Source organism: Tachysurus fulvidraco, chromosome 15 (genome assembly GCF_022655615.1).
Source record: "Tachysurus fulvidraco isolate hzauxx_2018 chromosome 15, HZAU_PFXX_2.0, whole genome shotgun sequence".
Taxonomy (NCBI): domain Eukaryota; kingdom Metazoa; phylum Chordata; class Actinopteri; order Siluriformes; family Bagridae; genus Tachysurus; species Tachysurus fulvidraco.
In genome coordinates, this window is record NC_062532.1 from 5,624,621 (window position 1) to 5,649,047 (window position 24,427).

At 35.5% G+C, this 24,427-nt stretch overlaps 2 protein-coding genes across 9 annotated transcripts in view; one reads left to right on the forward strand and one right to left on the reverse strand.

The window, feature by feature from the left end:
• LOC113659134 (carcinoembryonic antigen-related cell adhesion molecule 5-like) overlaps positions 1–11,488 on the forward strand; it is a 569,148-nt gene extending 557,660 nt beyond the window's left edge. The window contains exons 12-15 of the mRNA XM_047801199.1: positions 9,486–9,803; positions 10,113–10,349; positions 10,959–11,069; positions 11,249–11,488. Of these exons, the coding sequence (XP_047657155.1) occupies positions 9,486–9,803; positions 10,113–10,349; positions 10,959–11,069; positions 11,249–11,307 (725 nt within the window). The 3' untranslated portion in view covers positions 11,308–11,488. The remainder of the gene's footprint in view (positions 1–9,485; positions 9,804–10,112; positions 10,350–10,958; positions 11,070–11,248) is intronic.
• Positions 1–24,427, reverse strand: part of LOC113659133 — a 62,916-nt gene that overhangs the window by 23,070 nt on the left and 15,419 nt on the right. For 3 of the 8 annotated variants that reach the window (XM_047801204.1, XM_047801206.1, XM_047801203.1), the window contains 4 exons: positions 22,303–22,590; positions 7,812–7,841; positions 3,719–3,961; positions 1,850–2,164 (listed from right to left, as the gene is read on the reverse strand). In XM_047801204.1, the coding sequence (XP_047657160.1) occupies positions 1,850–2,164; positions 3,719–3,961; positions 7,812–7,841; positions 22,303–22,590 (876 nt within the window). Of the gene's footprint in view, positions 1–1,849; positions 2,165–3,718; positions 3,962–4,284; positions 4,603–7,811; positions 7,842–22,302; positions 22,591–24,427 lie in introns of all 8 variants that reach the window. The other 5 variants (XM_047801205.1, XM_047801207.1, XM_047801208.1 and 2 more) reach the window with 5 other exon arrangements.

The following is a 24,427-nucleotide window of genomic DNA, read 5'->3' on the forward strand; positions in this document are numbered from 1 at the left end:
AAGAGAAATTATCTATATATTTCTGGTGTGGGTGCACTTAGGGTAAACATTAATTTTTATTCAATTTAAACAGTAAATATTAACTAGACATTTGGCAGTTTTGTCTCTGTGTTCACAAACTTCTGCATTGGAATTTTGTTCTAGATGATGCAACATAAGCATAAAGAAAAATCACCATATTAAGCAGATTATTTAGTGAAAATCAACAATAGAAACTGCTGCTATTGAATCATTCTATAAATAGGTGTTTCAGAACTTTGGAATTTTGCTGTATTCATTATTAATATATTTGATGTTCTAGTTATATCTATTATATTTGTTTCCTAGTTGCACTAGGTTGCTAATGGTGCACATTATGTGACCTGGACAACTTACTTTCAGTCCTTAGCTCTGTGTTGTTCTATGTAGCTCTGTTTAGTGTCCTTCTATGCTTTTACCCTGTGTGTGTAATGACCAGAGACTGACATTGTCATAGGTTGTTTTCTTAAGATCATGACAAGGGCAGTAGGGACTGGAGACGAGTTGTCAGGAAGTAGGCATAGACAATGTCCAGTAAATCTTCTAGTAGGCCTTCTAGCAGACCTTGGCCTGGTCAGATTAGCTTGGTCAGGCGATGATCATGCAGTGATTTTGGGCCAATGACTGATGATGTTTTGCTTTTGCATATCTTCTTTACGTGAGTTCTGTCTATAAAATCTTGATGTAATCAATGATCGTGGCCCTTCATCCGTCATGCTATATGCGGAGTGTTGGGTCCTGCTGCGCAGCTGAGCACAATAAATTGTGAGACCTTTTTTACTCTTGCCTGTGTCTACCAGTGCTATACTTTATTTTTTAAATCTCTCAAACCTCAGAACTTCCAAAACACATACATATAGAGATAAAAGCACTATTCATGTGTGTTACTTTTTTCCAGAAAAGATTACAGGATATCAGGTTAAGACTAGAGGAATGAATGTAGTTACAAGCAAGAGGTCTTATATGAAGCTTGCATGACTAACAAAAAGATGCTGCATGGTGCATTTATGGCTCAGTCATGCATCTTTTCTTAGTTTGTTTATGTTGGAAAATAAGACCAACTATGATCATTAGAATATCGCAGGCAGGTACAAACTTACATGGTAACTGTGCAGTAAACTGGGGTTATGTGGCTGAGACTGAGGAAAAGTGTGTATAACATTTACTCTCAGTAGGTTTTTACCAGACATCTGACTGTTTTGTCTCTGTGTTCACAAACTGTTGCATTGGAATTTTTTTACTTCAAAAATTCTTTACAAAAGACAGACTCACCAGGACATTGGTGGAGCTCAGTGGTATCGTGGTCACGGCTGACGTGATTTTCTACATGGCAGGTGATGTTTCCTTGATGGTCTTGTTCCAGTGTGACAGTGCTGGTCCCGTTCTCCAGTTGAGGGAGTGTGTTAAAGTCAGAAGTCCAGCTGAAGTGAAGGTTGTCTCCATCAGCAGAACAGGTCACTTTCATGACTCCAGAGGACAAGCAGCTGTAGGACACTTTCACTGAGGACACCTGAGCTGTAGATTAGAGATAAACACCTCAGGATGAATTACTATAGACACTGTATGATTAATCACTTAAACAAATATGCAAGAAGAAGTAAACATAAATATAGATGTGACAAATAATGTTTTAAGTTCTAACAACATTAAAAGCCTAGATTCTTTTTGTTGTTTTGTTAAGTATGTAAGAGAAGCCTCATTGGCATAAACACTGTAAATATGAAAATGTAAAAATAAATCTTTAGAAATACTTGTGTGGATAAATGTTTATATTTTATACATTTATAAAATAACTTGTAGTTTGCTGTGATTAGAGGTTGTGTGGTCCTACCTTCAATGTTCACCTGGAGAGTAGATCTGTCTTCTTGTCTCCCGTCTACATCATAGATCTCTAATGTGTATATTCCAGAGTCGTTCCTCTCTGCACTGGTTAGTATCATAGTTTTATTATCATTAACAAACTGCCATCTTGGGAGATGTGGTGTTGGTGGGGAACTTTGGGTTTTTCTATATCTTAAAATTAAACTAGTGGTCCTTAGCTCAAACCCATCCTCCCTGGGCATTGGCAGGTGCAGTCGTTGTCCCACAGCTACATAACATGGTTTAATCTGATTAAATCTACAGATATGATCCTGAAACAGTGAACCTGCAGAGGAAAAAAAAAATTCTCAGCATTCTGTTAATATTATTGTAAACTGAAACACATCTCTGATCTGTATAAACTTCAAAAGTCTGTGTTTATCTTCTGCAAGTGATTTATGTATTTGTTGAATTTTATTAGAAAAAAAGGCAGACAAACAATATTGATAACAGCATCAGTCTGTCTGTCACTATAAATTGTGTCCCACAAGAAATCTGCATTTTTTTCCAACATAATCCAAAGAAATTTTAGTTATATATAGAGCATGAAAATGGCACAATATAGACAAGTCCCCATTTGCATAAACACATAAAAAACAATAAAATATATTGACTGTTGTAGAATCATTTTCTGGTATCATATTGTCTTTGAGTATTGTGATGAGATATTTTTCTCAGATTGCTTTAGAATTCTGTAAAGCTTCATGTTAACAGTGATGATGGGGAAAAAAAGCCTGTGCAGGGTTAAACATTAGGATCAATTCTATACGTCAACATATGCATGAGACCATTTACTATGACATACGCAGGTGTTCACAGAAAAAAAAAACTGTATATATATATTGCACTCTTGAAAGGCATAGAGTGGGTGGGGTTAGTCACAAGTGTCTGTGGGAGTGGGTGGGGTTAGTCAAGAGTGTCTGTGGATGTGTAAAGAGAAATTAGCTATATATTTCTGGTATGGGTGCAATTAGGATAAACATTAATTTTTATTCAATTTAAACAGTAAATATTAACTAGACATTTGGCAGTTTTGTCTCTGTGTTCAAACTTCTTCATTGGAATTTTGTTCTAGATGATGCACCATAGGGGGGCACGGTGGCTTAGTGGGTAGCACGTTCGCCTCACACCTCCAGGGTCGGGGTTTGATTCCCCCCTCCGCCTTGTGTGTGCGGAGTTTGCAAGTTTTCCCCGTGCCTCGGGGGTTTCCTCCGGGTACTCCGGTTTCCTCCCCCAGTCCAAAGACATGCATGATAGGTTAATTGGCATCTCTGGAAAATTGTCCGTAGTGTGTGAATGCGTGAGTGAATGAGAGTGTGTGTGTGCCCTGCGATGAGTTGGCACTCTGTCCAGGGTGTATCCTGCCTCGATGCCCGATGACGCCTGAGATAGGCACAGGCTACCCGTGACCCGAGATGTTCGGATAAAAGCGGTAGAAAATGAGTGAGAGAGTGAGTGAGATGATGCAACATAAGCATAAAGAAAAATCACCATATAAAGCAGATTATTTAGTGAAAAGCAACAATAGAAGCTGCTGCAATTGAATCATTCTATAAATAGGTGTTTCCAAACTTTGGAATTTTGCTGTATTTATTCTTAATATATTTGGTGTTCTAGTCTATTATATTTCTTTCCTAGTTGCACTAGGTTGCTAATGATGTATTCACACACCATGCTGACATTGCTAAGATTTCATCCACTAGCTATTTCTTACAGTATGTATTATACATTTACTCTCAGTAGGTTTTTACCAGACATCTGGCTGATTTGTCTTTGTGTTCACAAACTGTTGCATTGGATTTTTGTTCTTCAAACTATTCTTTATAAAAGACAGACTCACCAGGACATTGGTGGAGCTCAATGGTATAGTGGACACGGCTGACATTATTTTCTACATGGCAGGTGATGTTTCCTTGATGGTCTTGTTCCAGTGTGACAGTGCTGGTCCCGTTCTCCAGTTGAGGGAGTGTGTTAAAGTCAGAAGTCCAGCTGAAGTGCAGGTCGTCTCCATCAGCAGAACAGGTCACTTTCCGGACCTCAGAGAACAAGCAGCTGTAGGACACTTTCACTGAGGACACCTGAGCTGTAGATTAGAGATAAACACCTCAGGATGAATGACTATAGACGCTGTACGATTAATCACTTAACCAAATATGCAAGAAGAATTAAACTTAAATATAGATGTGACAAATAATGATTTAAGTTCTAACAACATTAAAAGCCTAGATTTTTTGCTGTTGTTTTAAGTATGTAAGAGAAACTTAATTTGCATAAATACTTTAAATATAATAATAGAAAAATAAATCTTGAGAGAGACTATAGTGTGGATGAAAGTTTATATTTTATACATTTATGAAATAACTTGTAGTGTGCTGTGTGATGTGATTAGAGGTTGTGTGGTCCTACCTTCAATGTTCACCTGGAGCGTATAATTGCCTTTACTTCTCCCGTCTACATCATAGATGTTTAAAGTGTATGTTCCAGAGTCGTTCCTCTCTGCACTGGTTAGTATCATAGTTTTAGTATCATTTATAAATTGCCATCTTGGGAGACGTGGTGTTGGTGGTGAATTTTGGGTTTTTCTATATCTTAAAATTAAACTAGTGGTCTGTAGGTCAAACCCATCTTCCAGCGGCATTTGCAGGTGCAGTCGTTGTCCCACAGCTACATAACACTGATTACTTTGATTAAATCTACAGACAACATGATCCTGAAACTGTGAACCTGCAGAAGAAGAAAAAAAAAATCGATCTGTGTAAACTTCCAAAGTCTGTGTTTATTTTCTGCAAATGATTTACTTGTTTGTTGGATTTTATAAGGGAAAAAAGGCAGACAAACTATATTGATAACAGCGTCAGTGAATTGAGTATAAATAAATTAAATTTCAGCAAACTGTTGTCTCTCACTGAAAATCGTGTTCCTCATGAAATTAGCATTTTTCCAATATAATGCAAAGAAATTTTAGTTATATATGCAGAATGAAAACTGACAAAATATATATGATTCCCCATTTGCATAAACACACAAAAAAACAATAAAATATTTTAAATATTGTAGAATCATTTTGTAGTATTGTGATGAGATATTTTAGAATGTTTGCTTTAGAGTCCTTGCTTTAGACTCCTTTAAAGCTACATGTTAACAGTGGTAATGGAAAATAAGCCTTTGCAGGGTTAAGCATTAGGATCTCTTCTGTATGTCAACATATGTTTGAGACCATTTACTATGTCGATGCAGGCATTCACAGAAAAAAAAACTATATATTTTGTACTACTGAAAGGCCTAGAGTGGATGGGGTTAGTCACTAGTGTCTGTGGGAGTGGATGGGGTTAGTCACTAGTGTCTGTGGGAGTGGGTGGGGTTAGTCACTAGTGTCTGTGGGAGTGGGTGGGGTTAGTCAAGAGTATCGGATGTTGTCGTATCGTATTATAGTAATCTACTGTACTGTTAAACAAATTATAGATTTCTTAGAATTCATTTATTTTGTTATTTGTTTGTTTATTTTATTAAAACATAATTTTATTAATGAAGTCACTCAGAGAAATAACATTCTCTATTTTTGAAGTGCAGGAAGTGTTCATTAAAAGCTGACCGATGATAGATGATAGAAAATAAAAAACCTGCACAGTAGGATCTGAATTATTATATATTAAAATATATATTAGACAGTTTATTGCCTCTCTTAATAATTTTATTAATGAAGTCACTCAGAGAAATAACATTCTCTACTTTTGAAGTGCAGGAAGTGTTCATTAAAAGCTGACCGATTTACTGATGTCTGATCTCACAGGTTTAAACTACATTTAGACCATTTCTCATGTCATAAAGCAGAAACTGTACAACTGCACATGTAGTAAATTAAGGAATCATGCATTAATAGAGGATAAAACTTACCCATGACAACGTGGGTGTGAATCAACAGGACTCCAACAATGACCTGTATTCTCATTTTGTCCAGAGAACAATCCTCTCTCTGTACTTGATGGAGATCTTGGACCTGAGTGATGAACGACTACAAAAGCAAGATGAAGCTTCTTTTACAGAACTAATACCACTTTACTGAGAAACAGTAAGTTCCACAGATAAAACTATTAACACTCATTTCTTCCAGTGTTTGTAATGAAAGAAAGAAAGAAAGAAAGAAAGAAAGAAAGAAAGAAAGAAAGAAAGAAAGAAAGAAAGAAAGAAAGAAAGACTTAAATAGATGCATGTTTAAGCAGTTTATTAAAATAAAATCTTACTACTGAGAACTGATCAATGAACAGCTGTCTGTTGCTGATTAAAATGTGCTTCTTTATTAATACAAAGTATATCAGAATGCAGCACTTAGACTTCTCTGTAAGTGAGAACTTGTGCAGTCTGAATCTCAGCACCATCTCTGTGGTTTGGTCATCTTGTTTGCAAATTTTTTTTCTCTATAATGTCTCACAACATTCTGATAGTTTTGGCCTCCTCATGTCACAAAAGCTGGACTGTGGTACAGGACCATTGTACCTAATGTCATATCACTGTTTATGTCTGTAATAGCTAAAACGTCTAAGCAGTAAAATATCAATGTATTTATAGTCTTATAAGTGCAAATATAAATATATAGACTGGTCAACCAGCTGTTTTTACAATTTGCAAAATATTATATATATATATATATATATATATATATATATATATATATATATATATATATATATATATATATATATATATTTATTGATTAATTAGAGTTTAAAGAGAGAAAGAGCATGAAAATGAAGTCAGTACATACCGTTAGCCTCAGGGAGGGAATTAGCACATACAGGAATTTAAGAACATCAGAAAAATAGAGGAACTGAAAGATTTAACATTATTATTATACTGTGTGGAAAAAGCAAAAAATATCATATTAAGCAGATTATTTAGTCAAACACAACAATCGAAACTGCTGCTATTAAATCTTTCCATAAATAGGTACTGTACTTCCTCTCTATTGACTTTTGCTGTATTTATTATATTTAAATGTTGGATCACTTTAATGAATGTGTGTTTTCCTTCGTCCCACGAGCTACATATCTAATAGCTCACTTTTGCCTGCCTGAAAGTAAAAAGCATCCCCTAGGACACCAGTCCCCATGTCGTCTCTTGTCTCAACCAAATCTGCAGACAACAGGATCCTGAAACTGCAAATCCGGAAGCATGGTAGGTTTCGGGTCAAAGTTAAGGAATGATGAGACTTACTGTACCATCAGTAGACTGTGCAGAAGTAGGGTCTGAAAAATAAATTAAAATGTATAATTGGTATGCTTTTCAACTGCAGGTCATATGCATATAAGAACCATTATTTACGTAGGCATCTTTATAAGTAGCTTTTGAATTGTGCTGTATTTATTATAGTTTATTTGTCTGTTGTTAATTGTGTCGCTCCTTCTATTGGACACATAGGGGTGATTGTCAGTGTGTTCCCCGCAGCCCCTGTTTTTTTGTCTTTGCCATTCCTGACTCTATATATATGTGTGTGTGTGTGTGTGTGTGTGTGTGTGTGTGTGTGTGTGTGTGTGTGTGTGTGTGTGTGTGTGTGTGTGTGTGTGTGTGTGTGTGTGTGTGTGCTTGAATTTTCTATTGTTTCTTCTTTCTCTGTTTGACAAATCACTTCAGTCAATATCTGTAGCACCCACTAACAAAACCCACTGATAACAGATTAAAGTTTTATCAGTACGGAACCCAATAAATTATAACTCTCATCATACAGAAAGTCATCTTTGGTCATAGTAAAACTAACCAACTATTAATGTACGTATTTACACAATGTAAAGGGTGGTTTGAATTAGTTTAAAACTAGTTTTAAATTTTGTTGTAAAAATAGGATGACTATTTTCATTAGAACATCAGAAGTGCAAACTTTAATATTAAATGTGTAAGCACGTTTTTTTATGACGTGATTAGAGTTTGTGTGGTCCTACCTTCAATGTTCACCTGGAGAGTAGAACTGCCTTTACTTCTCTTTGCTACTTAAATCATCAGCATTCTGTTAATATTATTGTAAACTGAAACACAACTCTGATCTGTGTAAACTTCAAAACTGTCTATTTTTATTTTCTCAGTTGATTTACTTATTTTGATATAATAAAAAATCTCTTTCTCTCTCTCTCTCTCTCCTTTAATATACATGATTACAGCTCCACGTATACAGTATAACAACTGTTTATATGCTGTTTTCCTTTTTGTTTTCTTTGATATGATGCAAAAAAAAATAAAAATTGTTCATGAGTGTGTGTGATATCGTGACTTAAGAATTAACACCTGAGGTTTTACACCCCTGTTAACTCATGGGCAGAACTTGGTTAAACAGTCAGCAAAGTCAATGTGTTTTTTTGTTGTTTTTTAAAAGTGTACATATACATTTCAAATTTGTTCTATATTGTAATAATGAATTTAAAACATAAGAAACAAACAAATAAATGATGAATCAGTTATTTTCAATCATTTTTACATTTATTCCTAACTACAGACTACCTGCATTAAGATACATTCATCTGAAAAAAAGCATGGCAAATGTTAAACGCAGGATTTCAGGATTAAATGAATGGGTAGTACTAACAAACAAAGGCAGATGTAAGTGCAGATTCTATTTATTATATAATATGCAATAAAGACCTAAATACATGAAGCAGGACAACTCTAAACAAAAGCACTAGAAAGGAAAAGATACACTGTAGCATCAACAGTAACAAGACCAAGACACAATGAGAAAACAGGAACTTAAATGATGTGGCACTAAAGTGATAATCCAACACAGGAGAACGTGATCATGGGGGAAATGGGAAACACAACAATGATGAGACGTAAAAAGGACCAGGCTGTTATGAGAGGTTTATCAGAATCGGAATCAGAATCAGGTAAGAATGACACACAAGGAATTTGGTTCCATTCAGTTGTGTAGATGATAATAGGTAAAAGTATTATTAGTTCTGTAAAAGAAGCTCCATCTTGCTTTTGTAGTCGTTCATCACTCAGGTCCAAGATCTCCATCAAGTACAGAGAGAGGATTGTTCTCTGGACAAAATGAGAATACAGGTCATTTTTGGAGTCCTGTTGATTTACGCCCACGTTGTCATGGGTAAGTTTTCACACCTTAGAGATGGGCGAGCTGCCAAAAATATCTAATCATAATACTTAATACAAATACATAAAGACAAGTTAATAAGGACAAATATTAATTTAATTGTGAATGTTGTCATTACTTTCTATATTTTTAGATTTCTATAAAGCTTCTTTCAGAAAATGCAATAAAGAAAATTTAATTTGCTATAACTGAGATATTACGACATCCAATATTTTCTTCTTTTTTTTTTTGGAGGGGAGGGGGGTGTTATCTTATGTGTGTTTATGCAAATGGTGCATTATTTATTTTGTCATTTAGCATTATGTGTATAAAAATATAGTTTTTGGATGATGGCTGTGCTGTTATAATGATTTCCATTTTAATCTTAAATGATAATTTTCATATTAAATACAATTTAACATAAAGTAAATAATCACTCAGAGAAGATACTGTTTTGAAGTTTATACAGATCAGATGTGTTTTAGTTACAATAATATTAACAGAATGCTGATGATTTTTTCTTCCTCTTCAGGTTCACTGTTTCAGGATCATGATGTCTGTAGATTTAATCAGATTAAACCGTGTTATGTAGCTGTGGGACAGCGACTGCACCTGCAAATGCCGCTGGAGGATGGGTTTGACCTAAAGACCACTGGTTTAATTTTAAGATATAGAAAACAAAGTTCCCCAACACCAACAAAATATTTCCCAAGATGGCAGTTTGTTAATGATAATAAAACTATGATACTAACCAGTGCAGAGAGGAGCGACTCTGGAACATACACTTCAGACATTTTTGATGTAGACGGGAGAAGTAAAGGCAGTTATACTCTCCAGGTGAACATTGAAGGTAGGACCACACAACCTCTAATCACATCACACAGCAAACTACAAGTTATTTCATAAATGTATAAAATATAAACATTAATCCACACTAAAGTCTCTCTTAAGATTTATTTTAATATTTATTTATGCAAATGAGGCTTCATATCATTAAAAATGCAGACATGTACATATTTACCAAATAACAAAACCTATTATTTAAATCTTTTTATAGTACCTTTGATTTAATCCTTATGATTTCTTTTTATAATTTTGCTTTGATTCACCGTTTAATTATTTAATAATTTATTCTGAGGTGTTTATCTCTAATCTACAGCTCAGGTGTCCTCAGTGAAAGTGTCCTACAGCTGCTTGTCCTCTGGAGTCAGGAGAGTGTTCTGTTCTGCTAATGGAGACAACCTGCACTTTAGCTGGACTTCTGAATCATTCACTCGGTTGGAGGACGACAACAAAACTCTCGTACTGGATAAAAACCATAAAGAAAAAGTCACCTGTCATGTCGAAAATGACGTCAGCCATGACCAAAATTCCATTAAACTCTTGGAATGTACTGGTGAGTATGTGATTTTAAGTAACAAATGAATCTAATACTGTAAAACTTTTAATAATAAATATCACTAAGACTATTGTGCAGTACTTCTTACTTTCCTGCACCATCCACTTTATTAGAAACACCTGTAGACATTCATGAAGTTATCTAATCAGCCAATCATGTGTTTGATTTCTTTGACTTTTATTGTTGCATTGTTGATGGTACCAGATGAGCTGCATAAACTGCAGATTTTGTGGGAATTTTACATACAACAGTCTCTACGTCTCTCATCAAGGTGTAAAAACAATGCCATGGTTAAATTCATAGAGATCAATAGGTGAACAATAAGAGATGTTCTTTACCTGCTGCGCTTCTGCCACATACTGTATTTCCAGGTGTTCCTATTAAATTGGACATTGTGTTTATTAGCCCATGCTGTCTGTGTTGATTTTACTTGATGATCTGCTTTAAATGAGCAGTGTCTCTCTCTCTCTCTCTCTCTCTCTCTCTCTCTCTCTCTCTCTCTCTCTCTCTCTCTCTCTCTCTCTCTCTCATCTCTCTCTCTCTCTCTCTCTCTCTCTCTCTCTCTCTCTCTCTCTCTCTCTCTCTCTCTCTCTCTCTCCCCCCCAGATTTCAGAATTGTGCTCGTGGTGCTCTTCGAGGTCATTATCATGCTGTCTGTGTTAGTGTGCTCACTGTACATTTACCCCAGAATCTACAGGAAAAAGAGGACACCAGAGAGTAAGACTTTAATACTTGTTAGCTTAGAAAATTAACATATTACCAAAGTCCTTATTTGAGTTTAAAGTATGTACTAATATGTAAAAACAGAAGACCAGGAACAACTAGAAAACAGAATGTCTAAAACTGATGTATTGTCTAAAGCTGATCAAATGAGCTTCATTTTTGTCATCCAAAAGCCAAGACCAGGAAGCTCAGTAACCCTGAACAAGGATTAGAAGTGGCAGTCTTTGGCTGATCTCCTCTATATGAGCAGCCAGTGTTCTCCGTCTCATCCAGACTAAAACCTGATAAAACTGTAACCATTACCATAACAATGTACAGAGCTATCTGCTTACCGACCTTGCTATTGCTCTGTGTTTTGGATTATTTGCTCTGTGTTTTAAATAAAATAATTCAGCCTCATTATTCATATATCATACTGAGTGCTAATTTTGTTTGTTTTACTTCTAATATTCTAACCACAATGTAATGCTTTGATGCCACAAAGGCAAATATTTAATACAATATTCAATATTTTTGAAATGTAAATCCAGTTCTAAATCTAATTCTAAGTCTATGTAATGAATGTGTAAATGCTGAAATAAAACCTACACACTCATGTATTCTAGACTGTTCTATTGTAGCATACAGTTAGGGAGGAACAGTGACAGGACGAATGCAAGCTGTAAGGCGATGAATGAAAAGATACAAACATGAGACACACTGTATCATCAACAGTAACAAGCCCAAGACACAATGAGAAAACAGGAACTTATAGTGATAAATCCAACACAGCACTAAAGTGATAATCCAACATAGGAGAATGTGATGATGGGGGAAATGGGAAACACAACAATGATGAGACCTTAAAAGGACCAGGTTGTTGTGAGAGGTTTATCAGAATTAGAATCAGGTTTATTGGCCAAGTGTGTTGACACACAAGGAATTTAGTTCCAGCTGTTTGTGACTCTTAAAAGTACAGACATAAATAACACTATACTATACATTTAGCTTGGACTATACAAGACAAGACTAGACCCTGTATGACCATGTAAGTATGAGTGAGAATATTTCCTCTGAAAAGTCAAACAAAAAAGAGTGCTGCTTTATCACTTCGAAATCAAGGGGTGTAGATGGTGTATGAACCTTCCTGTTTCTCAGTAATGTGGTAATAGTCTAATAGTTTAATAGTCTAATATTAATCTTAATTTTTGTATTCTATTAATCTTCATATTATTCTTCATAATAATCTTTTGTTCCATGTTTATGTTCTGTAAAGCTGCTTTGAGACAATGTCAATTGTAAAAAGCGCTATAAAAAATAAATTTAAATTGAATTGAATTGAATAGTTCTGTAAAAGAAACTCCATCTTGCTTTTGTAGTAGTTCATCACTCAGGTCCAAGATCTCCATCAAGTACAGAGAGAGGATTGTTCTCTGGACAAAATGAGAATACAGGTCATTTTTGGAGTCCTGTTGATTTACACCCACGTTGTCATGGGTAAGTTTTATCCTCTAATAATGCATGATTCATTTATTTACTACATGCGCAGTTGTACAGTTTCTGGTTTATGAAATGAGAAATGGTCTAAATGTAGTTTAAACCTGTGAGATTAGATATCAGTAAATCGGTCAGCTTTTAATGAACACTTCCTGCACTTCAAAAGTAGAGAATGTTATTTCTCTGAATGACTTCATTAATAAAATTATTAAGAGAAGCAATAAACTGTCTAATATATATTTTAATATATAATAATTCAGATCCTACTGTGCAGGTTTTTTATTTTCTATCATCAGTGTTAAAATGCAGATTTAAAGGGGTGTAAAGCAAATGCAGTTTTCACAGTTTTCACTCTCACAAGGGGGTGTTATTTTATGTGTGTTAATGCAAATTATGCATCATCGATTTTATGTCATTTAGCATAATTTGTACATAAAAGTAGGTTTTGGTTGATGTTGGCTGTGCTGTTATAATGATTTCCTGCCATTTTAATCTTAAATAATAATTTTTATTTTGAATAAAATTTAACGACTAAGTAAATAATCACTTGGAGAAGATACTGTTTTGAAGTTTACACAGATCAGAGGTGTGTTCCAGTTTACAATAATATTAACAGAATGCTGATGATTTTTCTTCCTCTGCAGGTTCACTGTTTCAGGATCATGTTGTCTGTAGATTTAATCAGAGTAATCAGTGTTATGTAGCTATGGGGCAACGACTGCACCTGCAAATGCCGCTGGAGGATGCGTTTTAGCTAAAGACCACTAGTTTAATTTTAAGATATAGAAACCAAAGCACCCCACCAACACCAACAAAATATTTCGAAAGATGGCAGTTTGTTAATGATAATAAAACTATGATACTAACCAGTGCAGAGAGGAGTGACTCTGGAACATACATTTTAGAGATTTTTGATGTAGATGGGACATTCAAAAGCAATTCTACTCTCCAGGTGAACATTGAAGGTAGGACCACACAACCTCTAATCACATCACACAGCACACTACAAGTTATTTCATAAATGTATAAAATATAAACATTCATCCACACTATAGTCTCTCTCAAGATTTATTTTAATATTTTAATATTTATTTATGCAAATGAGGCACCATCTCATTAAAAATGCAGAAATTTACCAAACCAAACAACAATAAAATCGATCATTTTTATTGGACTTTTAATTGAATGCAGCTGATATATTCTTATTATTAATATGAATTATTAATAATAATAATAATTATTATTATTATTATTATTATTATTATTATTATTATTATTATTATTATTATTATTATTATTATTATTATTATTATTATTATAATAATAATAAATTTTGTACTTTATTAATCTTCATATTAACCTTTCCTTCTATGTTTATGTTTTGTAAAGCTGCATTGAGGCAATGTCAGTTGTAAAAAGCACTATACAAATAAACTTTAATTCTATAGAATTATAATTTTGCTTTGATTCAGTGTTTAATTATGGCATCTGTAATAATTTATCCTGTAGTGTTTATCGCTAATCTACAGCTCAGGTGTCCTCAGTGAAAGTGTCCTACAGCTGCTTGTCCTCTGGAGTCATGAAAGTGACCTGTTCTGCTGATGGAGACAACCTTCACTTCAGCTGGACTTCTGAATCAATCACTCATTTGGAGGATGACAACAAAACTTTCATACTGGATAAAAACCATATTGAAAAATTCACCTGTCTTGTCAAAAATAACGTCAGTCGTGAGCACAATTCCATTAAACAGGAGAAATGTATTAGTGAGTTTATCTTTCTAAGTAACAAATGAATCTAATACTGTAAAGCTTTTAATAATAAATATCACTAACACTATTGTGCAGTGTTTCTTACTTTCCTGCACCATCCACTTTATTAGAAACACCTGTAGACATTCATGAAGTTATCTAATCAGCCAATCATGTGTTTGATTTCTTTGACTTTTTTGTTGCATTGTTGATGGTACCAGATGAGCTGCATAAACTGCAGATCTTGTGGGAATTTTACATACAACAGTCTCTACGTGTCTCATCAAGGTGTAAAAACAATGCCATGGTTAAAGTCATAAAGATCAATAGGTGAACATTAAGAGATGTTCTTTACCTGCTGTGCTGCTGCCACATATTTCCAGGTGTTCCTATTAAACTGGACATTGTGTTAATTAGCCCATGCTGTCTGTGTTGATTTTACTTGATGATCTGCTTTAAATGAGCAGTTTCTCTCTCTCTCTCTCTCTCTCTCTCTCTCTCTCTCTCTCTCTCTCTCTCTCTCTCTCTCTCTCTCTCTCTCTCAGATTACATTATTTTGCTCGTGGTGCTCTTCGAAGTCATTATCGTGCCGACTGTGTTAGTGGGCTCACTGTACAGTTACACCAGAATCTACAGGAAACAGAGGACACCAGAGAGTAAGACTTTAATACTTGTTAGCTTAGAAAATTAACATATTACCAAAGTCCAAATCTGAGTTTAAAGTATGTACTCTTATGTAAAAACAGAAGACCAGGAACAACTAGAAAACTGAATGTCTAAAACTGATGTATTGTCTAAAGCTGATCAACTGAGCTTTATTCTTGTCATCCAAAAGCCAGGGCCAGGAAGCTCAGTAACCCTGAACAAGAATTAGAATTGGCAGTCTGTGGCTGATCTCCTCTATATGAGCTCTATATTTATCATACTAAGTGCTAATTTTGTTTATGTTTCACTTCTAATATTCTAACCACAATGTAATGCTTTGATGCTAAAAAGCAAAAATTTAATACAACATTCAATATTTTTGAAATGTAAATCCAGTTCTAAATCTAATTCTAAGTCTATGTAATGAATGTGTAAATGTTGAAATAAAACCTACACACTCATGTGTTCTAGACTGTTCTATTGTCTCTATATACTGTAGCATACAGTTAAGGAGGATCAGTGACAGGAAGAATGTCTCTAAGTCAAGAAGCTTTTATTGTCATTTCAAAAATATATAGCTGTTGCAGTACACAGTGAAATGAAATACTGGAAGGAACACATTAGTATTATAGCAGCAGTTACATGAGGTATTGTAAGGTATTGTGCAAAACAACAATCGAATGAAATGTGAGGCAGCATGTGCAAAGAGCAAAAAAGTGTGCAAAACAGCATGTAAACAGTTTGATATGATGGTGCTGTATTTGGTAAGGATCATTGCAGTCTTGAATGTGCATATGTGTGTGTGTGGGTGGGGGTGTGTTGTGCTCGATACTGTTCAGTTCAGTTATTGAGGAGTCTAATGGCTTGTGCATGCTTTGCTTCTCTGATGTCTCAGGACAGTTTGGCCCTTGCTGTTCTTAGGGCCGCCTTCTCCCTGTTCTGGAGGCTAGGTCTCTAGTCTTCAGCAGCTCATGCACTTTAGCAGTCATCCATGGCTTCTGGTTTGAGCGTGTGGTGATGGTCTTGGAGACAGTCACATCATCAATGCACTTGCCGAGGTAGCTGGTCACTGATGCCATTTACACCATCAAGAAGGGCAACCATTGAGCACAAACAGATGGCCTTTAAAATGCCTTTCATGGCTTTTTTATCAGGTTTTAGTCTGGATGAGATGGAGAACAATGCCTGCTCATATAGAGGAGATCAGCCACAGACTGCCTCTACTAATCGTTGTCCAGTTTTACAGAGTTTCCTGGTCCTGATTTTTGAATGAAAAAAATGAAGCTCAGTTGACAATTCAAAAGTTTTAGATATTCAATTTTCTGTTTTTACACGTTAGTACATACTTTATATTTAAATATGGACTTTGGTAAAGTTAATTTTCCAAGATAGCAAGTATTAAATTTTTACTCTCTGGTGTCCTCTTTTTTCTGGGGTAAATGTACAGTGTGGCCAGTAACACAGATATCAGGATGATGACTTCAAAGACCCACATAAACACAAACACAGTGAGACCTGAAAGAGACAACGTGCTGATGGGGAGTGTAATGGTTAGAGTGAGTATTGGTCATTGAGTTAACGCAAGTCTGAGGGAGGGAATTACTGACGCTTATCACCGTGATGAGCAGAACAGCATCTCAGGCTAGAGACGCAAAAGATGAAGAATCTGAAGCTCTCTCAGGCACAGACTCACCTGAACTCACAGACTCACCCAAACTATACAGGTGAAAAATAGCTTTTTCTAGGCTTCACCTATCTAGTTTTGTCTATCATAGACTCAGATTCTTGTTCTTCATCTATTATTGTTGTAGTTTGACTAATTTGGTTGAAACCTAATATGGTCTTCTGCAGCTCATCCATTTTGGATGTGCTGTGCATGTTGACATGCTTTTCTGCTCACAATGAAAAGAGTTACATCACATCACACACAGCCAAACTGACCATTCTCCTCTGACCTCTCTCATCACATTTTTCATCCTATTCTGTGTAAACTGTAGAGACTGTTGTGTGTGAAATGTCCAGAAGATCTGCAGTTTATGAAATTCCCAATCCAGCTCATCTGGTACCAACAACAATGTAATGGTAAAAGTCACAGAGACTTCTGAATGTTAACTAAAGTTTTTGCTCACTGATAACTGCAGGAATGAGTACAAGTGTTCCTAAGGGGATGTTGTCACTAGGTAAAAGCTACTATATACTCTAGCAATGTTAGCGATTCCTTTTAAAGTTTAAAACACGAAAGCGTTTGATCACAGTTTTGCCTTTGTATTTACCAGGGTATGAGTAGTGACATTAATGCTGATGTGTCATTGTTGCTGTAACTGTTGCTTAATTAATTATATTCAATTCAATTTACTGTATGTGTATAAGTATTTCAACAATGAACATTGTCTCAAGGCAGCTTTACAGAAGTATAGAAACAAAATAAAATATTTTCTAATGCTATTTTAAAAAGACAGATTCACTGGTAAATTTTGGCAATTCAGTTGAATTGTAGTCACGATTGATGTGATTTTTGACATGACAGATGACGTTTTCATTATGCATCTTATCCAGTACGAGACTCTTGTTGTCGTACTCCAACCGAGGGTTTGATTCAGAAGTCCAGCTGAAGTGCAGGTTGTCTCCATCAGCAGAACAGAACACTTTCCTGACGTCGGAGAACAAGCAGCCGTAGGACAGTTTCACTGAGGACACCCTGGCTATGGATTAGAGATTAACACCTCAAGATGAATAACTACAGGCGGCATAATAAATATTGTTTATAAATAATAAGTTACAAGGACATCAACATAAACTCATATGTAGATCAAATCGAAGTTAAATAAAAATGTAAGTTCAATCAAAGTAAAAATCCTAGATTTTGTGTGTTATTGTTGTTTGGTTAATATGTACACTTTAATTAAATGCAGCCTTGTTTGTATAAAAATATTAAAATGTAAAAAGAAATATTGAGAGAGAGACTAGTTATAGTTCAGTCATGACCACTTGAGTCAAAAATAAAGACAATTCTTTGCCTTAGCCTAGCGAAGCATAGCATAACGTAACCTAACAAAGCTTAGCAGGGCATAGCATAACGTAACCTAACATAGCCTGGTGAGGCATAGCATAACGTAACCTAAAATAGTTTAGCAGGGCATAGCATAACGTAATCTAACATAACCTAGCAAGGCATAGCATAACGCATCATAACATAGCACAACGTAACCTAACCTAGCAAGACATAGCATAACGTAACCTAGCATAATGCAACATAGCCCAGCAAGGCGTAGCCTATCTAGCATAACATAACCTAGCATACCATAACGAGCTGGCATAGCAAGGCATATCGAGGCATAGCATTACCTAGCATGAGGTAATCTAGCCTAGTATAGCAAGCATGGCATGACCCATCGTGACGAGCAATGCAGAAGCATAGCATAACCTTATCTTATAACATAGCGTAACATACAATATAACCTAGCATAACATACATAGCATAGCGAAGCATAGCCTAACATAGCATAACAGACTGTACAACACGCCAGCCCTAAGGTCGCTTCCGGCTCAACAAACGCACCATTATACTTGAACATGCGCGCCGTATCGAGTTTAAATCGCAGCAGCAAAGCAGAGGACGCAGCCCCACAAAAGAAGATAGCTTGCGGTTTAAACTCCAAATAGCCGCCGAGCTTAAGTCGCAGTTGCAGCAATGCCGAGGAAACAGCCAAGCAGACAGACTGAAAAAAGCATTTAAATAGGGCGCCCTGTTTGAAACGGACCAATAGCACGCTTAGGAATCAGATCAGCTGATGGGCGGGGTTAGAAAATTGACATCAACTGATAGCCGAGCTTGACTATGTGGCCTGCCTGAACTGACGCTTAACGCTATATTTAATATATTTTTTATTGATTGTGATATAATCAGGTTACTGTTATAATATGATGTGTGTATTTGTCCACTAGATGGCAATAGAGTGTGGAGTATGTGGGGATGCGTTAGTACTGAAGAAGTTGTAGCCTCGTGCAAGCTGAGCAGTGAATGTAGTCACAGCATGTTCTTGTCCGTTCCTTAATGTATATATCTGATGTTAATAAAGAAAAGACATTAAGACATCTCAGAAGCTTTATTGAAACGTCACATTGATCACGGCTTGAATCTCAGTTTGGAGGCACTTCCGCAGCCCCTAGTTCATGCCCTGGACAGTACCATTATCCATGAGGAACAATGACTTTCTCTTAAGAGCTTCTTCACTGCCTAATAAAGATTTAAAATTTGAGATAAAAAATGTGCTATATTGTTCTTATTGTTAAATAAAGTATGCACATTTCTGCATTCTGCAGGCTCATTTGTATGGAAGTCAAAAGAGGCCATGCATTATTATAGTTTTTCTTGTTTTGTCATGATAAGGACTTAATTTTCTCATGATCTCTGAATGTACCCCATTGTTAATATGTAATGGATTATTATAAAGTTAAGCCTTTATTCTCATAAATACTGTCAATAGTTTTGTAATCGTTTTGTATTTGCATTAATCAAAAAATATATAATTTTATAAATATAATAATATAATAGTTATTGTTCTGTGATATGAGAGCTTGCAGACACTTGCTTTCCCCTTTCAGCGCTATCAACGCCAAGTATCTAAAAGCCGTTCCTTCAATAAAAGTGAGGTTAGTTTAACTGTGTTTTCAGAAACAGCGGCTGGATTAACCTCAGTAGGGCGACTATATGTTCTTCAACAATAAAGATGCAGACATCACAGCCTCCTTCTTAAATGTTGGACACATATGTTGTCAATCACATGAGTCCCTGATCAAAGTAAAAGCGAATGCGATTATCCATGATTGGTTGGTTTCGTTTTTGCTGCCTTTAGAGCGTTCTTATGCAGAGATCATGAAAAAAATTGTCGTTATCATGACAAAACAATTTTTGCTATGTCGGGATAACGAGAAAATTAAGTCGTTGTATATAAAATTATAATAATTTATATTTATGAAGTAACTAGTAGTGTTCTCTGTGAAGAAAAAGTGATCAGCATTCTATTAATATTACAGCAAAGTGAAACACACTTCTGATCTGTGTAAAATTAAAAATGGTATCTTCTCCAAGTAATTATTTACTTAGTGATTAAATTTTATTTGGGAATAAATTGGCAGGAAAACCATTTTAACAGCAAGTTGATTTAATAATAAATAAATTATATTTCAGCAAACTGTTGTGTAAGTCTTTCTCTGATGAACCATTTTTCCCCATCACCATTCAAAAACATGTTTTATATACAAATTATGTACTATAACATAAAATAGAAGATGTAACATTTGCACACAAGTTTTCTTTGCGCTTTTAACAACGAACATAGCCTCAAATTTGCTTTACAGAATTTTAAAAATAGAAAATAGAAAAGAAAAACCTGCACAAGGTTAAGTAAAAGGATCAGAATTATTATGTACTTTTTAATCTTTTTTTTTGTACTAAAACATAATTTGATTGATGAAGTCATTCACAGAAAAAAAACATCTACTTTTTAAGTACAGGAAGTGTTCATTAAAAGCTGACCGATTTACTGATATCTGATCTCACAGGTTTAAACTACATTTAGACCATTTCTCATTTCATAAAGCAGAAACTGTACAACTGCACATGTAGTAAATAAAGGAATCATGCATTATTAGAGGATAAAACTTACCCATGACAACGTGGGTGTGAATCAACAGGACTCCAAAAATGACCTGTATTCTCATTTTGTCCAGAGAACAATCCTCTTTCTGTACTTGATGGAGATCTTGGACCTGAGGGATGAACGACTACAAAAGCAAGATGAAGCTTCTTTTACAGAACTAATCCACTTTACTGAGAAACAGTAAGTTTCACAGTTAAAACTATTACCACTCATTTCCTCCAGTGTGTGTAAAGAAAGAAAGAAAGAAAGAAAGAAAGAAAGAAAGAAAGAAAGAAAGAAAGAAAGAAAGAAAGAAAGAAAGAAAGAAAGAAAGAAAGAAAGAAAGAAAGAAAGACTTTTAAGAATTGTTACAGAACAAAAATAGGTGCATGTTTAAGCAGTTTATTAAAATAAAATCTTACTACAGAGAACTGATCAATGAACAGCACCATCTCTGTGGTTTGGTCATCTTGTTTGCAAAAAAAGATTCTCTAAAATGTCTCACAACATCCTGTTTGTTTTGGCCTCCTCATGTCACAAAAGCAGGACTGTGGTACAGGACCATTGTTCCTGATGTCATATCACTGTTTATGTCTATAATAGCTAAAACATTGAAGCAGTAAAATATATTTATGTATTTAAAGTCTAATAAATGCAAATATTTATTTTTTACTATTTATTATTAATTATTTTTAAGAGTTGTAAATTAAAAAACTTAATCGTGTTTGTTTTTGTTTGAAAGAAAAAGAAAGACATTTTTCCGACTTCCACACAAATACTTAAGATTTACATTTATAGAAATTCTACAAAAAATATTTTTTTCAACATTATGATGATGGCTACATTTAAGCATTGCAGCATTTTGAATATTTAAAAATAAATCTGAAGATAAATAACTCTAAACATTAGCTCTAGGTTAATCAAGAAATCTATATGAAGCATATCCTCTGTTTCCTGTGGATGTTGGTGTAGATGTAAAACGCCACAAACAGAGATATCAGGATGATGATTTCAAAGAGCCACACAGACACAAACACCATGAAACCTGAAAGAAAGAAAGAGCATGAAAATAAAGTCAGTATGTAGACCCCATGTCCGTCTCTTGTCTCAACCAAATCTACAGACAACAGGACCTGAAACTGCAAATCCAGAAGCATGGTAGGTTTCGGGTCAAAGTTAAGGAATGATGAGACTTACCATCAGTAGACTGTGCAGAAGTAGGTTCTGAAAAATAAATTAAAATTTATAATTGGTATGCTTTTCAACTGCAGGTCATATGCATATAAGAACCATTATTTATGTATTCATCTTTAAGTAGCTTCGGAATTGTGCTGTATTTATTATAGTTTATAAGTATATACTATAGTTATAGTTTATTTGTCTGTTGTTAACTCTGTCGCTCCTTCTGTTGGACACATAGGTGATTGTCAGTGTGTTCCCCATGTCCCCTGTTTTTTGTCTTTGCCATTCCTGACAATATTATTTGTGCTTGATTTTTCTATTGTTTCTTCCTTCTCTGTTTGACAAATGTAAAGGGTGGTTTGAATTAGTTTAAAAACTAGTTTGTTAACCTTGTTGTAAAATAGGACGACTATGTTCATTAGAACATCAGAAGTGCAAACTTGAATATTAAATGTGCAAGTAAGTTTTTTTATGATGTGATTAGAGGTTATGTGGTCCTACCTTCAATGTTCACTTGGAGAGTATAAATGCCTTTACTTCTCCCATCTACATCAAAGATGTTTAAAGTGTATGTTCCAGAGTCGCTCCTCTCTGCACTGGTTAGTATCATAGTTTTATTATCATTAACAAACTGCCATCTTGGGAAACGTGGTGTTGGTGGAGAACTTTGGGTTTTTCTATATCTTAAAATTAAACTATCGGTCTTTAGGTCAAACCCATCATCCCAGGGCATTTGCAGTTGCAGTCGTTGTCCCACAGCTACATAACACGGATTCCTCTGAGTAAATCTACAGGCAACATGATCCTGAAACAGCAAATCTGCAGATGAAGAAAAAATAATAAGCATTTTGTTAATATTATTGTAAACTGAAACACACCTCTGTTCTGTATAAACTTCAAAACTCTGTGTATATTTTCTGCAAGTGTTTTCCTTATTTGTGAATTTTATTCTGAAAAAAAAGGAGACAAACAATGTCAATAACAGCACAGGTGACTGTTAATGATAAAAAAAAATATAAAATGATAAAAATGATGTAATGAATAAATTATAAAAATTTTTAGACAATGTCTAGAATTGTAATTATATACACAGCATGAAAATTACACAATTTATAAATGAGGCACCATTTGCCATTTCTAACGCTTTTGGGACTTCAGTGAACCACAGTGAGAGCCATTATCCACAAATAACGAAAACATGGAACAGTGCTGAACCTTCCCAGGAGAGTCTGACCAAAATTGCCCCAAGAACGCAGCGATGACTCAAAGATTCAAAACGTTTATTGTCACATACCCATTGAGGAATGCAGGTTTCCCTGTGCAATTAAATTCTTACTTTGCCATCCATAAGAATGCCAGGACTGTACATACACACTGTACACACAAACTGTACACTATATAAATGCAATATAATATAGTATTGCAAGTGAGTGCAAATATACTATAATAATGGCAGGAATAACACAGGTATTAAAAGCAGAAATAACATTAATAGATGTGCAAACTTGATATGGAGTGCAAATATTAATATAGTATTGCAAGGAAGTGCAAATAATACTCTATTTTGGACTCTGCAATGGTAAATGGTCTGCAGAGAGGGCAGTGGAGTCCTGATGATCTTCTCAGCACTCCTCACCACTCTCTGCAGACGCTTGCGGTCGTTCGTAGTAGTGCTTGCCAAGTTCTCCTCAGATGTGACTGCTGCCAAGACTTCCTTTTACAAGGAAAAGCTTGAAGCTTCCTCACATGACCCTCGGAAAGTCCACATCATCTCTTCTCTGCTCAACCCCCCGGCTCCACCTTCTTCATCCTCCCTGACTGCAGAAGACTTTGCTTTTTCTACCAGGAGAAGATTGAGGAAATCTGCCTGACCTTCACTTCAGCCCTGACTGCACATACATCTCAGAGTTTCGATTCCCCTTCACCTTCGTTGTCACATTTCTCAACTGTGGCAGCAGAAGAGATTTTCCAACTCATCCAGTCCTGCAATCCTACCACGTGCCCATTGAATCCACTCCCTTCCACTATGCTCCAGACCATCTCGCAAGACCTTCTGCACTTCATTTCCACTATCATCAATAGATCCATAGCATCTGGTCAGATACCAACTACTTTCAAGAGAGCAAGGGTTATTCCCATCCTAAAGAAACCTTCTCTGGATCCATCAGACATCAGTAACTACAGACCGCTATCACTTCTCTCGTTTCTTTCAAAAATTCTTGAACGCATTGTCTATAATCAACTGTCTGTCTATCTCTCACAGAACAACCTCCAAGACCCCAACCAATCTGACTTTAAAGCAGCTCATTCCACAGAGACAGCACTTTTGGATGTCTCTGAGAAGCTATATGCTGCTAGATCAGCCAAACAGTCATCCGTCCTTATCCTTCTTGACCTTTCAGCAGTGTTTGATACGGTCAACCACAAGAGTCTCTTATCCACCCTCGAGTCTTGGGATTTGCAGATCAGAGCTTGGGAATGGTTTGCTTCCTACCTGGAAGGACGCTCATATCAGGTAACATGGAGGGGAGTGACATCTGCTCCACGCAGACTCTCCACTGGTGTCCCACAGGGCACAGTACATGGTCCTCTCCTTTTCTCCCTGTATACTCACTCTCTTTAAGTTATTTCCTCACATGGGTTCTCTTACCACTGC